An 18452-nucleotide genomic window follows, 5' to 3' on the forward strand; every position below is an offset into this window, starting at 1 on the left:
TGTGTCTTTATTCCTCATGAGTTTCAGTATTTCTGCCATCATTCCAACCATATCTGCTTGTGAATTATTCTGAACAGAGGATGCATCCATTTTGTTCACCTCTTTAGAATAAATGTTTCCTGCAAAATTATAAGCTATAGCAAGTTGTTTCTTCTTCTCACCTAATGCCTTATATATATCTGGAAACAAGTCTCCTTCAAGTGTCCTTGTTTATGGCAGTGGCTGCAAACCATACTCCGTTTATCCTTTTCCAGCATTGTTCTACGCCTTTGCATTTGTCTTTGTGAACTTCTACTTTCTTTCAGTGATATCTGATAAGCTGTGTTATTGACATTATCGGCAAGATGTGTTTGTACACTGCGTTGTTGCTCCACCGCAAATATCATGGAAAATGCTCTCTCCAAGTCCGGCAATAGATCTAACATGAGTAATTGGCTTTTTTCTTTATCAAAACTCTCATGGAGTCCCATGAGAAATTGCATAAGTTGTGTGGCAGTATTCATTTCTCCAATAGCTTTGTTTATTCCATACGAGCACCCTCCACAAGTACATTTAGGATACGGTGCTAAACAGAAAAGTTCGTTCCACAATTTCTTCAGCTTCGTCAAGTAGTTTGTTAACGTCATATCTCCTTGCGAAATCGAGGAGATCTCTCGCTGCAAGTGATAGATTGTTGGACCAGTGCTGCATCTATATCTCGCTTCTATCTCCAGCCATAGCTCACGAGATGAGCTTACATACATAAAGCCTTCTACGATTTCTTTAGAAATCGAATTCCAAATCCACGAAGTTACCATGAGGTCTGCCCTTCTCTATTGTTCGAACAAAGCAGAACTTGATGCCGGTCGTGGAAACGTTCCATCGATGAATACAAGCTTCATCTTGCATCCAAGAGCTACATAGACAGCTCTACTCCACGTCAAGTAGTTAGGCCATTCAGAGGCGATGAAGTGAGTACAAAACTTGAATTATCTGAGGGATGGAGATATAGAACTTCCCTCTCATACTGATCTGTTTCCATCGATGATGAATCTGCCATAACTTCGATTTGCAATTACGGCAAAATATAGAAATGTGATAGCACCTGTGATGTATCAAGAGACCTTCAAGAAGAAGGCTCTGATACCATGAAGATTTTACAAATTGATAAGAACACAAACTTGCACAATTGATCGCACAAATTCGGAAGCAGAGCCATGAGTTTCATTTCTGAATTTTGTTCTGTTACAGTGCTTAACGAAGAAGAGGAACTCTGTTTAAATATATAGTTCTGCTTCCTAACTGTCCAACTAACCAACAACCAACTTGGCAGCTCATGTGGCCCAATCGTGTTGCGAATAAATGACGTCAGTGCTGAACAGAAACTTAACAGAAAACAGAGCAAAAAGGCGTAGGCACGCCTTCAACGCATAAATGCGATTTTCTACCCTTTATCCAAAATTCCAACATTGGCAGCAACTTGAATGGCAACTCCAGCAGCACCTTGAATGGTATTTTCAAAACTAGAATCAAGCTGTGAGGAACTTGAAGATGACAACTGAATCTGCATGTCAACAAACACTCTATTCACTTTAACAGGAACAATCTAGTAGAGATATCGTCTTCACTAACAGTTGATATTAGGAGAGCTTCTTTCGAGGCAGCTTTGATTTATTGAAAGCCACCAAGTCTGACCTTTGCAACTTCATAAAATAAAATGCTGGATGAGACCCTCTTCCTGCAGTTTCTGAAGCCACTTATACGAATTTTATTTTCAGAATATCGCATCTCTTTAGGTGGGTTATTTCCATGAAACAAAGATTGCCACACTAATCCACTCTGGAAGTTTTGAAATTTTTAAAAAATTTCGGTGACATAGTATGAACTGAAGCGAGAGCTCCAAAATCATATCATTCTCTGAAATCTTCTAGTTTGGACCCCTCTAACATCCAGACCCTATTATATTTTCTGGATGTTGATGATGGTCTTGTCCGAATTTACTACTTTGCGGGAAATTAATTTTTCCCACATGGTCTGATAGTCCGGCCAAGCAGAAGAAGATATCAATTCGTTAGTATTAACCTTAGGAATGCATGCCATCAGGCTAAGGCTAATCTTCATGAGTTGACACTTCATGTGACTCAAATGTTGTCGTTTCATTAGAGTCTAGTGATGACATTGTGCAATCGGTACTTGAATCCAATGTTACAGATCTAGAATCCTGCACTCCAATGGCATTTAGGGTCATACTCCCTTAACTCGTGAGTCATCCCCGAGGGTGATGTCTTCCGAATTGATTCTCGTCAATCATCCATAGCGAGGTGGACGCTAATAAGGAATTTCTTATGGTGACGTGGACTATGTCTAGATCAACTCACTGGATTTATCCGGCAACTTGGGCATTCACCGTTGGTTGTCAAACTTCTTGTCAAGCTCTCGAGGTTTTCTCGGAGGTACCTGAGTCTCAACATAATGGAGTTTGCTTCAAATGCCTTCATCTCTCTTCAGGAAATCTGCAAGAACATTTCATGAGATTTTATAACGACAATATTACAATAATAATATTGAAATTCAATTTGCATCTGATTATACGAGCTTTCTCTATCTTTGTTTCTAATTTATTTTTTAAGAAAGCCTTAATATTAATACTACCAATATTTAAAATAAATTTTTTAGCAAGTAAAAATAAAGTTCATTTCTTAAAAGCCTTCCAAACTGCAAAGGATTCCTTCCGGTTAATGTGCCAAACTTTGGCTTGTTATTATGAGAATTTTCCTCTTGTATATCTACAACGTTCTTCCCCTATAGTTGTCTTTTTCGCGAGTACTGCTGCCCATCTATAGCCATTGGCATCTGTGTAGACTACCAATTCATTCTCGTCCTCTGGTATAACAAGCTTTGATAGGTTATTGCAAACCTGTTCAGCTCGCAAACTCTTTTCGTGTGGATTTCTTCTCATTTCCACTTTGAGCTTTCCGTTACTTTCAAAAGTGGTCAGAAATTTTTCCTGTATCTTGCAAGATTCTTAATGAAGATGCATGTAAAATTAACAACTCCTAAGAAGCTCTGCAAATACTTCTTGTCCTTGAATACGACTCAAAAATTGTGAATTTTCTTCACAATATGGTTCTATAACTCAATTCTCATTTTCACTTTAAGCTTTCCGTTTTTCCGGTGAGCCACTTCACTGATCTAATGTGGCCTTTTCAGGTGAGCCACTTACAATCATGGGAATTCTCATTCCCTTAGATAAGGGATTAACCATTCCCTCTCCTCGATACGGTATTATCTATTTCCAACATGTTGGGAATCAGCGTTCTCTTTCTCTCCTTTTCTTTTTAAATTTTTTTGTCTTGTATTAGTTTAATATTTAACTTTGATTGTTATTAAAAATTTAAGTACTTTTTGTATCTAGTATTGATAAATAATTATGTATGCACGATAAGAAAAAAATAATTACTTTGATATTTAATTATTTTTATTAATTCAAAATAATTTCTTAACTAAGTACTGAATAAATAATGGTAAATGTACTAATTAAATACATTAGCCCATTTGATTTTTTGAATCAATTTTTTTATTTTGACAGAAAAATATTATCTTTATGTTTAACGAGTCAATAAAATTATTTATTACATAAATTATTATATAAATATATTTTCAATAATATATGAGATATTGTATAAATTGTTTATTACCTTGTGTAAGTAATTTCAAAATTACTATCAGGTAAATGTTAGCCCTCTATAAATGAGGTATAACTTGAACGAACCCACGTCTATTTATTATTATCTTTATTATTCTCTTAGGGCTTGTTTACTAGGCCTAACCCACTTAGATTGAATTGAAAGTTTACTTGGGCCCGTTGATATTGCTCTTTGTCACCGACATACACGACTAATACGTAGCTTTGCATTCATCTTGTTTGGCATGCATTGATGGCAACAAATAAAGCAAATTGATATCATTTTTTATTTCATTTAACATATATATATCTCATATATAAATTAAAACTATGTTGTATATTTTTATATCGAGAAAGTTTTTATACACATGATATATATATATATATATATATATATTAAATGAAATAGAAAATACAACAAGACATATAACATAAAATGCAATCCGGCAAACGTCTCGATACATGAATGGATTTTTTCTTTTATTTCAAATCGAACTATATATCTTTTGTTCCAATTAACATATACAGGCCGCCAAGTGTTTAAAAGATTTTTATAAATAAAAGAAATTAAAGAATTAAAGAATATGAACTCCTTAATTTTCATTAGAATTAAAGAATTCACAAACAATCTTATTTTCTTACGCATATCACAACCTGCCAATGCATGGTTCAAAATTCAATGATATTATTCTAAAAAATAAGAAAACATTAGTATAGAATTCTTGGGGTTCACATTATGAGACAATTATTTCAAGTATCATATACATATAGAACCGAATAATTTTATTAAAAAACAAAATTAGAGATGGTCAACATAGTTTCTGTTAATTAATTGGACTAGGATCAGTGTAAAAGCAATTTTCCACAAAACATTTGTGTAGCAAACACGATTTTCTTACGTACGACAAGTTCATTAAAGTGACATTCTTTACGCGGTTCTAAAGACCACGTAAACAAATGTTTCAAGTCATTTTCAAGAATGTGTTCTAACCACAACTTCCTTCTCTTTTAACTGTATGTATATATCCAGCCAGTAACATTGTACACGCTCTAGTGTGTGTTAGTTTGTTTGGTTATTCATGCATATATACATACATATATCGAGATTTAAGTAATGGAAAAGCATGCGGATGTTTCTTCTCCACCACCGACGACTTACGTCCAGGCCGACGCCGTCACCTTCAAGGACCTAGTTCAGAAGCTCACCGGCGCACCCTGCGGTGGTTCAGCCCTCAAACTCCGCTCCAAGCTCGCAGACACCCGGCGGTCGCCCTACAAGCTGCAAGACCGGAGGAAGCACTCCGTTCGTGATCTCGAGATGATCAAACTTTCCGTGAAACCGACTGGGAACTCTCCGGGGAAGACTCGATCGAATACGCTTAATTCTCCGCCGGTGGAGAGCCCCACGACTCCTCTCGGGTGTGACGGGATGGTCTGCCGCCGGGTAGGGACGGAGTCGCCGCTGTCGGAGGAGGAGAGGGCCATTGCGGAGAAGCGTTTTTACTTGCATGCTTCGCCAGGGAAGGTGGAGCCGCCTGTGCTGTTGACTTTGTTCCCCTTGACTTCTCCAAAGCATGAATATTAGAGTGTTTTCTTTTTATTTCTTTCTTTCCGGAGCTATTTAGCCCCTATGATATATATGGAACCTTAGACAAAATTATATAGTTTATATTTCATAATTATTATATTTGTAGAGTCATCTATTATTTAATATCATAGAATTTAAATACTAAAATTGTAGACAAAAAAAATTATTTTAAATAACTATTACAGAAGATTGTGGATTTAGAAAACGCTTATACAAATCAACATTACAAAAATAGTAAATATCAACAAATAGTAACATATTTAAGGAAGCAGAAAAAAAGCACCAAGTACAACAAAGAATATTTTGGTTCAGGAGCCAAGTCCGGCAAAGAGAGCCCAAAACCACCAAGACCGACAACCTTTTACAGTTGCTTTGGACCACACTACAAAGGAGCACTCAAGAACCACTCAAAAATTTCCATTTAGGAAAACTTGTTCATGAACAACTTTTGATCAGGAGCAAGAGAAAAGGAGGGGGAAAAAGTTTGTTGTTCGGATTATTTTCACCAGAAAACACCGACGGCTCAAATAAGAGGGAAAACATTGATGCCGACGAGAGAGACATTGATAGCAGAGAGAGAGGAATGAAATTTTTCACTTGTTAAAATGAGGATAAATATATAAGAGGAGTCGGGTTGGATAATGGGCCGGGTGATGGAAATGGACCAATAGATGGGAGTGGGCCAAGATATCCGAACAAAAGGTTGTATTGGATTCGCGCTGGGCCAATTGGGGTCATGCCATATTTTTATCATAGTAAACGGAAAAACCGAAAACTATCACAAAAAATTCGTTTTTCATAATGATGAAACCATTCCAATTCCAATCTCAGATCTGAAGGGTAATGGGCATTTTTGGAAAATCCGGCCCACTATATTCTAAACAATAGTAAACACGTATGTTAGTTGTTACAAAAACTTTAAAAAAAAAACAGAAGTAATAGTCGATGTCCTTGATTTCAATTATTTTCCAAATTCATTTGTTCTATTCAAAAAATTATGTCTTTCTCAAAGTACTCTAAAAACCCATTAACATCACATGTTACACCCATATATAGCATTGTTTAATATAGGGGAAAAATACAAGCAATCCTCTCGTGATATTGCAGATGAGTAAATTATTTCTATATATATATAAAAAAAAAGTATTTTACCTCTCTGTATTTTTTAAAATGAACCTTTTTAAACAGAGATAATATTGTTTCATTTTAAAAAGTACAGAGAAATAAATTGCTATTACTTTTTTTATAAAGAGATAATTTGCTCATTTATAATTTCATAAAAAAAAAATTGTATGAAAGTCTTTTATATAGCATAGTAGGCATAGAGGACTACTTTTGTGTGACCACTCAAAAGAAAATTTGCATACTCTAAAACACCACATTGAAAATTATTACCTAGATTCTAGATTGAATTATAGAAGGCTAGGAGTACTGTAAATATGTAAAAGAAGTCATTTTGTTTATATTCATAAATAAATACAAGGCCTATTTAAACATGTGAACATTAATTTTACATGATCTTGATCTTACACATTTTTATTTTTACTTATTTTGGATCATATTAAATATTTTGTTATTAAATGGGCTTGATAAATATTTCTTTGCAAGATCACAATTAAGTTGTTTAACATGTGTAAATCACAACGTGAGACGTATTTTTATATATTTTTTAGGTTATATTTGGATTGACAGATTTCAAGTTTTGAATTTTAAATATTTGTTTACAGTTGTTTTAGATTTGTTTGGATAATTATAAATTTAAAGAATTCTAAATCTTTTGAATCTAAATCTGAATTAATTATATTTTGCTAAATATTGATGAATTTTTAAACTTTTATAATATGAAATCTTTTGAAATACTTTATCCAAATCTAGATCAATGTAAGGCAGATTTTAGGTTCAACTGTAGAGGAGGTATATTAGAGCCAGGTGAATTTCGGACCTAATTAAATATAAGCAAATAAGATCTCTGTTTTTTTTTTTTTGGTGGTTGGGGAGGGGGGGGGGGGGGGACGGGAGGGGGGACCGTATGGAGGCATATTAGGCAGGCAAGAGGGGTTCTAGGTCAAATCCTAGACATACAAAGGCAGAGTGTATTTCATGCTTAATTAAAATTAAGCGGAATAAATTTTGAGTCGATCGAACCTCTCTTTTTACCATCCTACTTGATATTACCATCATTTACATAGTTGTCTGGTGGTCAATTGTCTATTTTTTTTTTATTTTTTTTACCAAAAACTACTTGGGCAGTGTAGTGGTATTTTTCAAGTCCCCTCCCATCTCAATATATAAACCTAAGTTGAAGAAGTACAACATATTTCCTAAACTAAAACAATAGAGAGTATTATTCTCTTTACAAAATATCAAGTCCTAAGCAAAACTAATAAAAAAAAAAAAATTACAAAAATCAAGATAGATCCCAAACAAGTCTTGATAAAACTTGCATCATTATGGAGTTCAAAATAGTCGTAAAAAAAGATCAACTTCAATCTTTGATCAGCCCAATTTTATCACCGAAAGCTCGCAAATTCTAAAAAAACAATTTGAATTACACAGAACATATTAAAAAACTGTTGCTGCAAAATCAAAGGAACTTTTGCCCAAATGTCTCTTCAATGCTACAAGATCAAATCTTTTTTTTCTTTTTTTTTTGTTTACAGATAAAAAAATGTGTAATTATATTTCCAGTGCTTTGTGGGTGTGGTATTTGATGACAATAGTTGACCCGTAATTCAAAAACGGGTTAAGTTGTCTGCATGTGCTCGACTAAAAGTTGGACTCAACTTATAAGTACGTTAGTGAAGCTATTAAAATTAAGTTGAATAATGTCCAATAAATTTTGTCAAAATGAACAATAAGTTCATCTCATAGCCTTTTAATTATAAACAACAAAACATCTACTTGATATTAATTGATGTTTTCTGTAAGTAACTAACCATTTTTTTTTTTTGTTTTTTTGGACATTCCAATTTAGACTCAATTTGGTTATATCGAATCAATTATATGATAAGTGCAATATATTTATCGTGTAATTAGTGTATAAGTCTGATTGATTTAATTTGAAAAAAATTAATTTAGTTAAGAATTTTGCCCATTTTGTAGTATCTTTTACGACAAACTTTGAATCTCATAAGTTGTGGCGATGGATTTTCGATAAATAGCATAGCTTAAAATAAGTTCCCAAAATCACTTAGGATACAGAAAAGCCGTTTCCGCAAGAGGACTTGTTCTTGGTCTTGGTTTATAGGGAATTAGGTCAAGAATATCCCGTGTTTCACACCTCTCAACTGAAAAATTAGTGCGCAAAAGGCCCAACACCCAAAACGTGTGAAGAACCTAATTACCGAGTCCCTGACCACCGTCCACCGGCCGTCGCCGCCATGATCCCACCACCGTCCAACCACCATTGCTCTACAAAGAGATGCGCCATTAGTATAAAATAGGACAGGGTAACTGAAGTACTAAGTGCTACGAGTATGTGATTCGAATTGCTCTTTTTCTCTTTGAACCAAATACTGTTTCTATAACTTCTGTGTCCCCAACCCCACCATTTTTCTTGTCTTTTCTTTTTCTATTTAATATGTAATTGCAAATTAAAGTAGAACTGTGAGCAATCCACCTTATCCTTTTGTTTTTGCTTCCTCCGTTTTCAGTTGCACTGAGCTATCATGTCCTATGTGTGCGTATCTCAAAGAGGATTTAATTGAAATCCTTTGGAATATTACAAAATCTCTTCAAGTATATTTTTTTTAATCAATTTTTGGGTTTATGACATCCTCTCACTAAATCTTGTCTTTGTGGTTGGCAATCCCTCTCCGAATTTCTCCTCATTCCTCTGCTTCTCCACCTATAACACTCCCGTATTGTTGTCCCACTCTTCTTCTCCGCCCCGCCCCTTTGCTCTCTTTCAGCCATAATCACAAACATTTAACGTCCGGAAGTTCTTGCTTACATATAACTCACTCTTGTTCTCTGTCTTTCTGTACGAACCAATTGTTCTTGCTCTTTAAAGAAAACCCGTTTGTCGATACATAATTTATTTGGCCCTCAATCAAACGTCGCGTAGAAAAGGACACTGTCGCAATCAAAGGGAGAGATTCAGATATGCAGGCTTCAACTGTGAGCCAAGAACCTACAAATCCCTTTGGGTTTGTATCCCAATTGGGCTATTTTGTTTCTTCCAGGTTCAATCCCGATGGGAACTCCACATTTTTGTCAAATTCCTTGTATTTAGATGCCAGGAAGAAGCCCAAGGCTGTGGCTTCATTGAGTCTCAGCACCAAAGGTGCTGCGTTTAGCATTAGAAGAGTAATGAATCAATTTAATAGAGCTATTAGATTCCATTGCGAGAGAATCCCACTTGGTTTTGCCTCAGTTCGGGTTGATGCCGGGGAGAATAATGGGTGTAGAGATGATGGTAATGGGATTCTGGAGGAGTCAGATGGAGTTCCTACGAATGGTGTTGTCTCTGATGCTCCAAAGAAGGTTTTGATATTGATGAGCGATACTGGAGGAGGCCATAGAGCTTCTGCCGAGGCCATTAGGGCAGCTTTCAATGAAGAGTTTGGAGATGATTACCAGGTATAGTGTTTGATTAAAAAGTGAACTATGTTGCTTCTTAGTGATTACCAAGTGGCAATTTTATTAAGAAAGTATGTTCTATTTTGTCTTTTAACTCTGCACAATCATTAAAGCATACATTGAAAACATTAATATCTGGTACCTCCTGCTTTGGAGCTTTTACCTTCCTCTGGCATGATCAAATTCAATCCCGGTGGTTTCACAAGTGATGGATCTGTGTGACAAGTCGGCATATTCCTTGCTTTATGTTTATCATGTGAATATGATTTTGGTTGAATGTCTATAGCCGTTGCTTTATGCCTTGGCTAGGAAGAGGAAAATGAATAACAGCTTAAAGAATTATGCCACAGGACTTCATGCTAATTACAATTTTTAGTTCTTCTGGAATTGTGAAATGTGTTCACTTGTCGAATATGTTCCCAGTGTTAAAGAGTTTCTTTTACAGGTTTTTATCACTGACTTGTGGACAGATCATACGCCATGGCCCTTTAATCAGTTACCAAAGAGTTATAATTTCCTTGTGAAACATGGGACACTGTGGAAAATGACATATTATGCTTCTGCTCCACGTGTTATTCATCGAACCAATTTTGCTGCCACCTCAACTTTCATTGCTCGGTGCGTTTACTTCTTTAATTTGTCTAGTTTCCTCTAATTATTTAGTTTATTTCTGATAAGAAAGTACTGTTTTAGTTCTGAAAAGCAGCAAGCTTATATGATTGTTCCTTGGGGTAGTGAGTGCAGCACAAGGGAAATACTAGTTTGCTCCTGTGGTAATCTTATGGTTGTCATGGTTTCTTATCTATGGTTTTCGTATTTATTTTGCTGAGATGGAAGGAAATTATAGAGCATATTCTTTGACGAACTGAAACATATTATTGTGTAACTCACTTGTATTTGTGTGTACACAATATAGTCAAAAGTTGGTTTGTTGCGTTCATATAGGACATTGATTCAGTCAGAGGTGCAGATTGTGAAATTAATGTTACTTATGCCTTTAGCCTTGGCCAATTGGAAGAAAATTACAGTCACTGGTTGCCTTTAAGCTTTATCCAATCGGCAACTTTTTTCACATGTATTACCTCCATAATAGTTTCAGCTCTGAAGACCTGAATTTGGTGAGCTCACATTGTTGTACCTCTGTGTTGACATTAATATCCTATAAACCTTTTATTTTACTCCCACTGTGGTGATGATTTGATGTCATGATCTTATCTTTGTCCTTGATACACATCCTTTTTAAGATTCTTAAGGAATCATCATGTCCTCTTTGGTTAGCTTCTACTTAGTGTTCATCAAATACTGTTGCTGGGATTATTTCTATATGAAGAACTACTTTTATTCTCTTCTAAAAGATGTTACAAGCATTTGTGTTTGCATAAGCGTCGGTTAATTCAGTTCAACATATGATTCTAACAAATATTTTGATCTCCTTGATTTCCCTAGAGAGGTTGCTAAAGGATTGATGAAATACCAGCCAGATATTATTATCAGTGTACACCCTCTGATGCAACATGTTCCACTTCGTATTTTGAGGGCTAAGGGTCTCTTGAAGAAGATTGTTTTTACCACTGTAGTAACAGACCTTTCCACCTGTCACCCAACATGGTAAGCCCCGAGCCATTTTGCCTAGTAAGGTACTAATAGTGCATATTTCAATGTGGATCTGATTTATTATGTATCAAATTGTAGGTTTCACAAGCTTGTGACAAGATGTTATTGCCCATCAGAAGAGGTAGCAAAACGTGCATTGAGAGCTGGTCTTCAGCGTTCTCAAATTAAGGTCTATGGCCTTCCCGTACGGCCCTCATTTGTGAAGCCTGTTCGCCCTAAGGTTGATATATTCTCTGTTTTCCTTTTCCTTGCATGATTTCAGATTTTAGTTCTCATATAATATCGCTCCAGGGTAATAATAATTTTATCTTATTATCATACCTTTTCATTTTGTTCTAATATTCCGTGATTTCATTGGTGCTGACATTTTTCTGTGCACGGTTGATCTGTTGGACTTTGTTGGGCATGTGATGAAAATCGTAAAGGTGTAAACGAAACAAGTTTTGCAGTAGGTATTGATAGCACATGACCGAGCAGACAATATGGATTTTTACGAAAAAAGTGATTCTATGTGTATGGCAGCAAACTGCTCACTTTTTTAACATGTTAAAGAAAAATCTATTGGTGCTTCACATTTTATGATCAAAGGGGGAAAAACTCCCAGGAACAAATGGAAGCTGATACTTATTGCATGTGTACTTTGAAAATGGAAAAAGGGTTTAAATCCTGCCATGCCTTCAAATTGTGATGTTGTTTACATGACAGACTTTTTGAAGTAAAGAGGAGTGCTAATATCTGGCAATTATAATTAATGTTGTAGGATGAATTGAGGAAGGATCTGGGAATGGATGAGCACCTCCCTGCCGTCTTGCTGATGGGTGGTGGTGAAGGTATGGGCCCCATTGAGGCCACTGCTCGAGCTCTTGGAGATGCATTATATGATGAAACTCATGGAGAACCGATTGGTCAGGTTCTTGTAATTTGTGGCCGAAACAAAAAGCTAGCCAGCAAATTGCAGTCAATTAACTGGAAGATCCCTGTCGAGGTAACACCTCTTAGCGAGTTCCCGCCATTGGTTGCAGTTTTGCAATTATTTATTTGGCCCAATCCATCAAAATGGAACAGTTAAACTAAAAGTTTCATATAGAAGAAGGCGAACAAAAACAAGTAGAAGATTGAAACCCTGTGTTCCCGGGATTATCTGACACATTGCTTTCAAGATTCTTCACTTATTCCTTCTTGCTTTTTACCTTTTATAAATTATCAGTCTTCCTTACTCATATCACTTAAAGATGCCATTTTCAGAGCAATCTGTGTGCCCCTTTTGTGTCTAATCTATCATTTTTGCGTTTCAGGTAAAGGGTTTTGTCTCCAAGATGGAGGAGTGCATGGGTGCTTGTGATTGCATTATCACTAAGGTATGTTGCTCGTGGCTATGATTCCGTCCACCCAACCCCACTGTCCCCTCTCAACCCAAGAATACTAATAAAGAGAACAATCTACTACCCATCTGACACTTGTGTTTCTCCAGGCTGGTCCTGGAACAATTGCAGAAGCTATGATTCGAGGACTTCCTATTATCCTAAATGATTACATTGCTGGCCAGGTAAACACAGTTCTCTGTCCATGCTTTAACTGTCTCAAACATATGTCATTTTGAGCTGAAATTTCTGAACTCCAGGAAGCCGGGAACGTTCCATACGTCGTACAAAACGGATGTGGGAAATTCTCAAAGTCCCCGAAAGAGATAGCAAACATAGTTTCTCAATGGTTTGGTCCAAAACAAGATGAGCTTGTAGCAATGTCCCAAAACTCACTGAGGCTTGCTAGGCCAGATGCCGTCTTTAAGATCGTGCACGATCTTCACGAATTGGTTAGACAAAGAAACTTTGTACCTCAGTATTGTACAACTTGAATGATTCAATTATGTCTTGGCAAAAATTTTGCTGTCTGGTGGAGAATATTCTTTCTCAAAGTAACATTTTCTCCTCAGTTCCCCTTTGAGTGGATTGAATTGATTAGAGTGCACTAAATCTCATGTGGCTAAAGCATTGATTCCTTGTATTTAACTCTAAAACCCCGTCATAATTACTTAGAACTAGTAATTTAAGTTTGGCTAATTAGAATCTTGTTAATCCTCAGAACTTATAGATTGATGACTTGCAAATTCTACTTTACACACATGCACGCAATATGTACATGCAGATTGCATAGCAAGACAACTTCTGGCGTGCAAACAAAATTTTAATCGCCAGTACAAAATAACAAATGAAATACCAAAAAAATATTAATTTTGCATGTATACACTCTTTAAATTGAACATTATTATGTAATAATAAAATATCCTCACAATCTTGCAAAAAATCTGATGGGGTGCAGTCCGGTGAGTAAGGGCATCAAATGAATTTTTCACAGTTTGGATTAAGGTTTCCATGTATAAGTTCAAGATAATGAATTTGAGTTTTGTCGAATGGATGTATATTTATTTTACTTCTGTAAATTATTGTAATTTATTTATTATTTTTAATTATATTAATAGATTCATTAAATTGAAATATACTTTAATATATTAAAATGAGTTATTGCAATTTATTTATAGTTATTAATTAAAAAAATAAGAAGGATTTAGTTGAACTCGGCGGGACGATAGAGTCGCTCGTAAAATCCACTAGAAACTCGAAAACTTCAAAATCTTTTTGCATTAACAAGAAAACAAACTCTCAACGTTGGACGCCTAATTTTAGTCATTTTCGTAATCCCGTTTCTTGGAAATGCCACTACCGACTAGTCAAGTGTCAACTAAGTTAACGTTCGAAGCACTTCCAAGTATTGAAGCCTCCGCATTCAACTTGTCTTCTCCTTTTTCTGGTTCTTCTGTTCAACTTTCTTCAAGAAAAGAACATAGAGACCCCCCAAATTCTTTCCTCTTTCGTTCTTGAATTTTCACCAAAAAATCACATAACTTGTTCTTTTCTGGGTTCTTTTTGCGTTTTCTTGGATCATGGGTTGGAGGTATAAAGCCGGTTTGGCGATGATTGGAGCTTTTGTGTTGATATGGGTTGCTGCCGCAGAGGTTACACAGGTCGGTCTTTGATTCCCCCCCCCCCCCCCAAATATGTGTGTAATGTATGGCTTTTCTTCTTAAATTGTGCATGAGTTTAGATATTGTTTTCGGACTCTTTTTTTCTTTTTTTGGTGATGACGGGGTGATTTGTTTTGAATATTTAGTGTGTTGCTCACGGAAAATAAACTTGTTCTTGGGTAGGTTGATATGTTTGGGACTGAATGAACAGAAATATTGGGGATTCTTGGTTTTTTCTTTTTAAGTTGATTTTAAAAGTTGTGTATGGTTGCAATTTTCAATGATATTGTCCACTTGACTGGTATCAAATAAATGATTAAAGGAGCTCGAAGTTGAGGAGAATAGTAGCTGATAAACAGAAAAATAACAGATCGAAGTTATGAAAACCCGTTTAAGGATTCTGTTTTGTTCTTCTGGCTGGTTTGATGTTCACTTGTAAAGATTAGTTTTGTTATGAAACTTTTGATTGATGCTTTTCATGCAATAGAGTTCAGATACTTGGGAACTCTGATTTCTTTTGTAAGTTTTGTCAGTGAGGAAAGTTGACATTCTTGAAGTTTTGCAGAAAATTTTTACAGAATACAGACAGCCTTTTGCTCTCACATACTTGTGGATCTCCCTGATGGTGGTCTTCCTTCCAATAGCACTTTGTAGAGATCTGATATATAACTTATTGGACAGGAAGTGGATTGAAAGAATTTATGGCAAGAAAAGTATCTCAACACTAGTTGGGCTAGATTTTCCTCTCAGGGTCAGTGAGAAACAGGATGATCCAGAAGTAGCTTTGAAGAGCTACTTTATGACAGACATGAGTTTAGGTGAAACAGAAGTTGGACAACCTTTATTGTTTCAGAACCAGGAAGATGACTTCCAAATCCTCGAAGAGACACATGAACCAAGCTCATGGGAAGTAATCAAATGTAGCCTTTATCTTGCTCCAATATGGTTTATAACAGAGGTAATCTTCTCAACATTCTGTAATAGAGATTTATTTACACCATTATGTCTCACTAAACCAAAAAAGGAATAGAAATATATAAGAGCCATTATCAACTAAGCATTATCACCATTACAGGCTAAGCATTATAAAATGCCTTGGTTCTCATAAGCATTATCAACTTATAAAGAGAGGATTTATCTTATGTATTTGTAATTTACCAATTTAAAGTAATACTTATTTATGTTGATCTTATGCCACTCCTCTATCGGATATTTTAATTGACTATTGTGTCATCTTAATTTGATCATTATACCCAACTGATAACCTGATAATTTATTAAGATTTCATTATATCGATATATAACTACTTGATGCATAAGTATAAGAAAACCTTAACATTGAATGAAAATGCTGACTGTAATTTGTGGGCATAAAGAAAAGGAATCTGCTATAGACAAATGAATATAGCATTGGCATCATATGGCGTTTACAATGATACAGGCAAGTAAACTTTTCTTCATTCTGTTATGCCTGCAACTGACTGTATTGTCCTAACTTATTGCAGTATTTATCAAACTCTGCTCTGGCATATACCAGTGTTGCAAGCACAACTGTTTTGACTTCAACTTCAGGGCTCTTCACACTTTTCTTTGGGGCACTAATTGGACAGGACTCTGTAAATGTTGCAAAATTTGCAGCTGTTTTAATTAGTATGGCTGGTGTTGCAATGACTACTGTGGGGAAAACATGGGCCCCAGATGAAGTGCTTAGCATTTCTGAGTAAGTTTATGATATACGTAGTGTGCATAGCTGCAATCCTTTGCAACTGCACCAGGGACTGGCTCGTCACCTAGATTTTATTTTCCCTAGTTAGTACTGATATTCCTGGACATGGCAATTTTGAGTTCTCATGAGGGCACAATATCCCGGGAATAATAGCAGATTCCTGCATGTTATATGTTGAAAGTTAGAATGCATGTTTGTGTTTGTGTATATGTCTGTTGATGTGTGTGCACCAAGGAATGTAGAACAAATGGCGCTGGTGACTTTAAATGTGGTGGCAAAGACATTAAGTTGGAAATTTTTTCCAAATACTCATTTCTGAGTACAGAATTAGTATATGTTTTCACCTGTGAAGGAGTGCTCTTCTAATTATTCTGACATTCTAAAGAGTTAAGATGGGAATTTGAGTCGTTAAGCCAGTTCCTTCAATCACTAGATCTAATCGCGAACGCATTGGTGGCATCATTTGTAGTCATTTAAGTTTAGTACACAAGGTTTCATTTTGTTACTTGGAGGTAAAAGAATTTTCCCCTGCAATTTATGTTGATAGGACAAGAAGGCATTCCATCACCGGAGACATTTTTGGTCTGCTCTCTGCAGTATCTTATGGCTTATTTACAGGTATAGCCATATAATGATTGGTGAATACCATTTGTCTCAAAGGGATACTTGATTATGGAACATGAACTTTATGGACTTTGCAGTGCTTCTCAAGAGATCTGCTGGATCAGAAGGAGAGAAGGTTGATGTACAGAAGTTCTTTGGATATATAGGATTGTTTACTTTATTTGGTCTCTGGTGGCTAGGTAAGACACAATAAGTTGCCTAATGTTCTTCCTTATCCAAACCTCTTGGATAAATTTTTTGAAATTTCTTCTTTTTCCTTTCCACGAGATATTTATACTAAGACCATACCCTTAATGACATTTTTTTGAAGCCTACATAAACTATAAAAGCATAGTTATGAGCTAACCTTGTAACCTTGTTTTGATGCTCCATCAAGGAGATACAGATTTTCTACTTCTTATTCTTTGTCTCTATTCGATATATGAAAACACTTCTTTTGATGCGTTCAGAGTCTTTACCTGTATTGGCTCTGTAATCTTGTCAACATGATTGCATTCATCTAGTTCTCTTTACTCACTTGTCCTGCGTAAAAATGAAAATTTGTTTGTTTCATTAAAACCATTGTTCATTGTATTTCTGGTGTTGCCTTTGTTGTTCCAGTGTGGCCACTTAATGCCCTTGGAATTGAACCTGCTTTGAAGTTTCCAAGTTCAGCATCCATTACTGAAGTTGTTCTACTCAATGGCTTCGTAGGAAGTGTCCTGTCGGATTATCTATGGTATGAACTTTTGATGCACATAGATTTTATCTTGGTAATATGAAAATACCTGTTCTCCTAATGACAGCATCAATGATGTTATCTATCTACCTGAATATAAATGTAGAATTTGTCATGCTATATCCGCAGATATTATTGAATAAGATGCTCACTGCTATTTGACATATGGACGTACTCACCGCTACTACAGCAATTGTTAGCTGGATCATGCCTTATACATGCATACTGAGAACTGGATCTTGCCCTTGCGATCTTAAACTCATTGCAAACTTTTGCTGATTAATGTTACAGGGCGCTGTCCGTAGTGTGGACAACCCCATTGGTAGCAACACTTGGCATGTCGTTAACGATCCCCCTAGCAATGCTAGCTGATATGTTCGTCCATGGTCGTCATTACTCGGCCATCTATATTCTTGGATGCATTCAGGTGTGCTTTGGTGCTCTATTTATTCTCGTTCTTATCTTTTCTTTTTCATGTGAGTGGTTTATTGCTATTAATTTTCTCACATTTTAGAGTACAGTCCTCACTAACTTTTCGCACTATTCAGGTGTTTGCAGGATTTATCATCGCCAATCTCTCAGACAGGTTTTCTTGTAAAAGAAGATGATTAACGACCACGACGATATGGATCTTAGGCCTAGTATCTTTAATATTTGACACACTTCCATATAACCAGCTGTCTGTAAAGATTGTACCAAGAATTGTATAAACGTACATTGTATCATAATTCTTCATAGCTTTAACTTGTGAAATGCTGTTTTAAAACACGAGTGTGATAGCACACAAGTACAGATATTCTTGAAATTCGTACTCTCGAATTGGAGAGTTTAAAGTTACCAACATGTAATATCGTCTTATTCTCTTTTCCTTTGTCGTTTAACATAAATGTCATCAGATTTCTTATTTGTTGTACAA

The 18452-nt window shown here is 35.8% G+C and overlaps 3 protein-coding genes across 3 annotated transcripts; all 3 read left to right on the top strand.

Moving 5' to 3' along the window:
• The first annotated feature begins 4674 nt into the window (after positions 1-4674).
• LOC105165085 (VQ motif-containing protein 31) lies at positions 4675-5349 on the top strand. The gene has a single exon (XM_011083957.3). It carries the CDS (start codon positions 4779-4781, stop codon positions 5247-5249), a length of 471 nt encoding a protein of 156 aa, XP_011082259.1. The 5' UTR covers positions 4675-4778; the 3' UTR covers positions 5250-5349.
• Positions 5350-8486: 3137 nt separating this feature from the next.
• MGD1 (monogalactosyl diacylglycerol synthase 1) lies at positions 8487-13420 on the top strand. The gene is made up of 8 exons (XM_011083693.3): positions 8487-9833; positions 10279-10451; positions 11280-11441; positions 11526-11667; positions 12208-12432; positions 12743-12805; positions 12919-12993; positions 13069-13420. The coding sequence occupies exons 1-8, from the start codon at positions 9357-9359 to the stop codon at positions 13300-13302; spliced, it is 1551 nt and encodes a 516-aa protein (XP_011081995.1). The 5' UTR covers positions 8487-9356; the 3' UTR covers positions 13303-13420.
• Positions 13421-14107: 687 nt separating this feature from the next.
• Positions 14108-18399, top strand: LOC105164880 (thiamine-repressible mitochondrial transport protein THI74). Its single transcript, XM_011083692.3, has 8 exons — positions 14108-14469; positions 15035-15427; positions 15974-16188; positions 16742-16812; positions 16896-16997; positions 17419-17536; positions 17828-17963; positions 18085-18399. The coding sequence occupies exons 1-8, from the start codon at positions 14389-14391 to the stop codon at positions 18142-18144; spliced, it is 1176 nt and encodes a 391-aa protein (XP_011081994.1). The 5' UTR covers positions 14108-14388; the 3' UTR covers positions 18145-18399.
• Positions 18400-18452: the final 53 nt, after the last annotated feature.

Source organism: Sesamum indicum, linkage group LG6 (genome assembly GCF_026168435.1).
Source record: "Sesamum indicum cultivar Baizhima isolate 11 linkage group LG6, ASM2616843v1, whole genome shotgun sequence".
Classification (NCBI taxonomy): Eukaryota; Viridiplantae; Streptophyta; class Magnoliopsida; order Lamiales; family Pedaliaceae; genus Sesamum; species Sesamum indicum.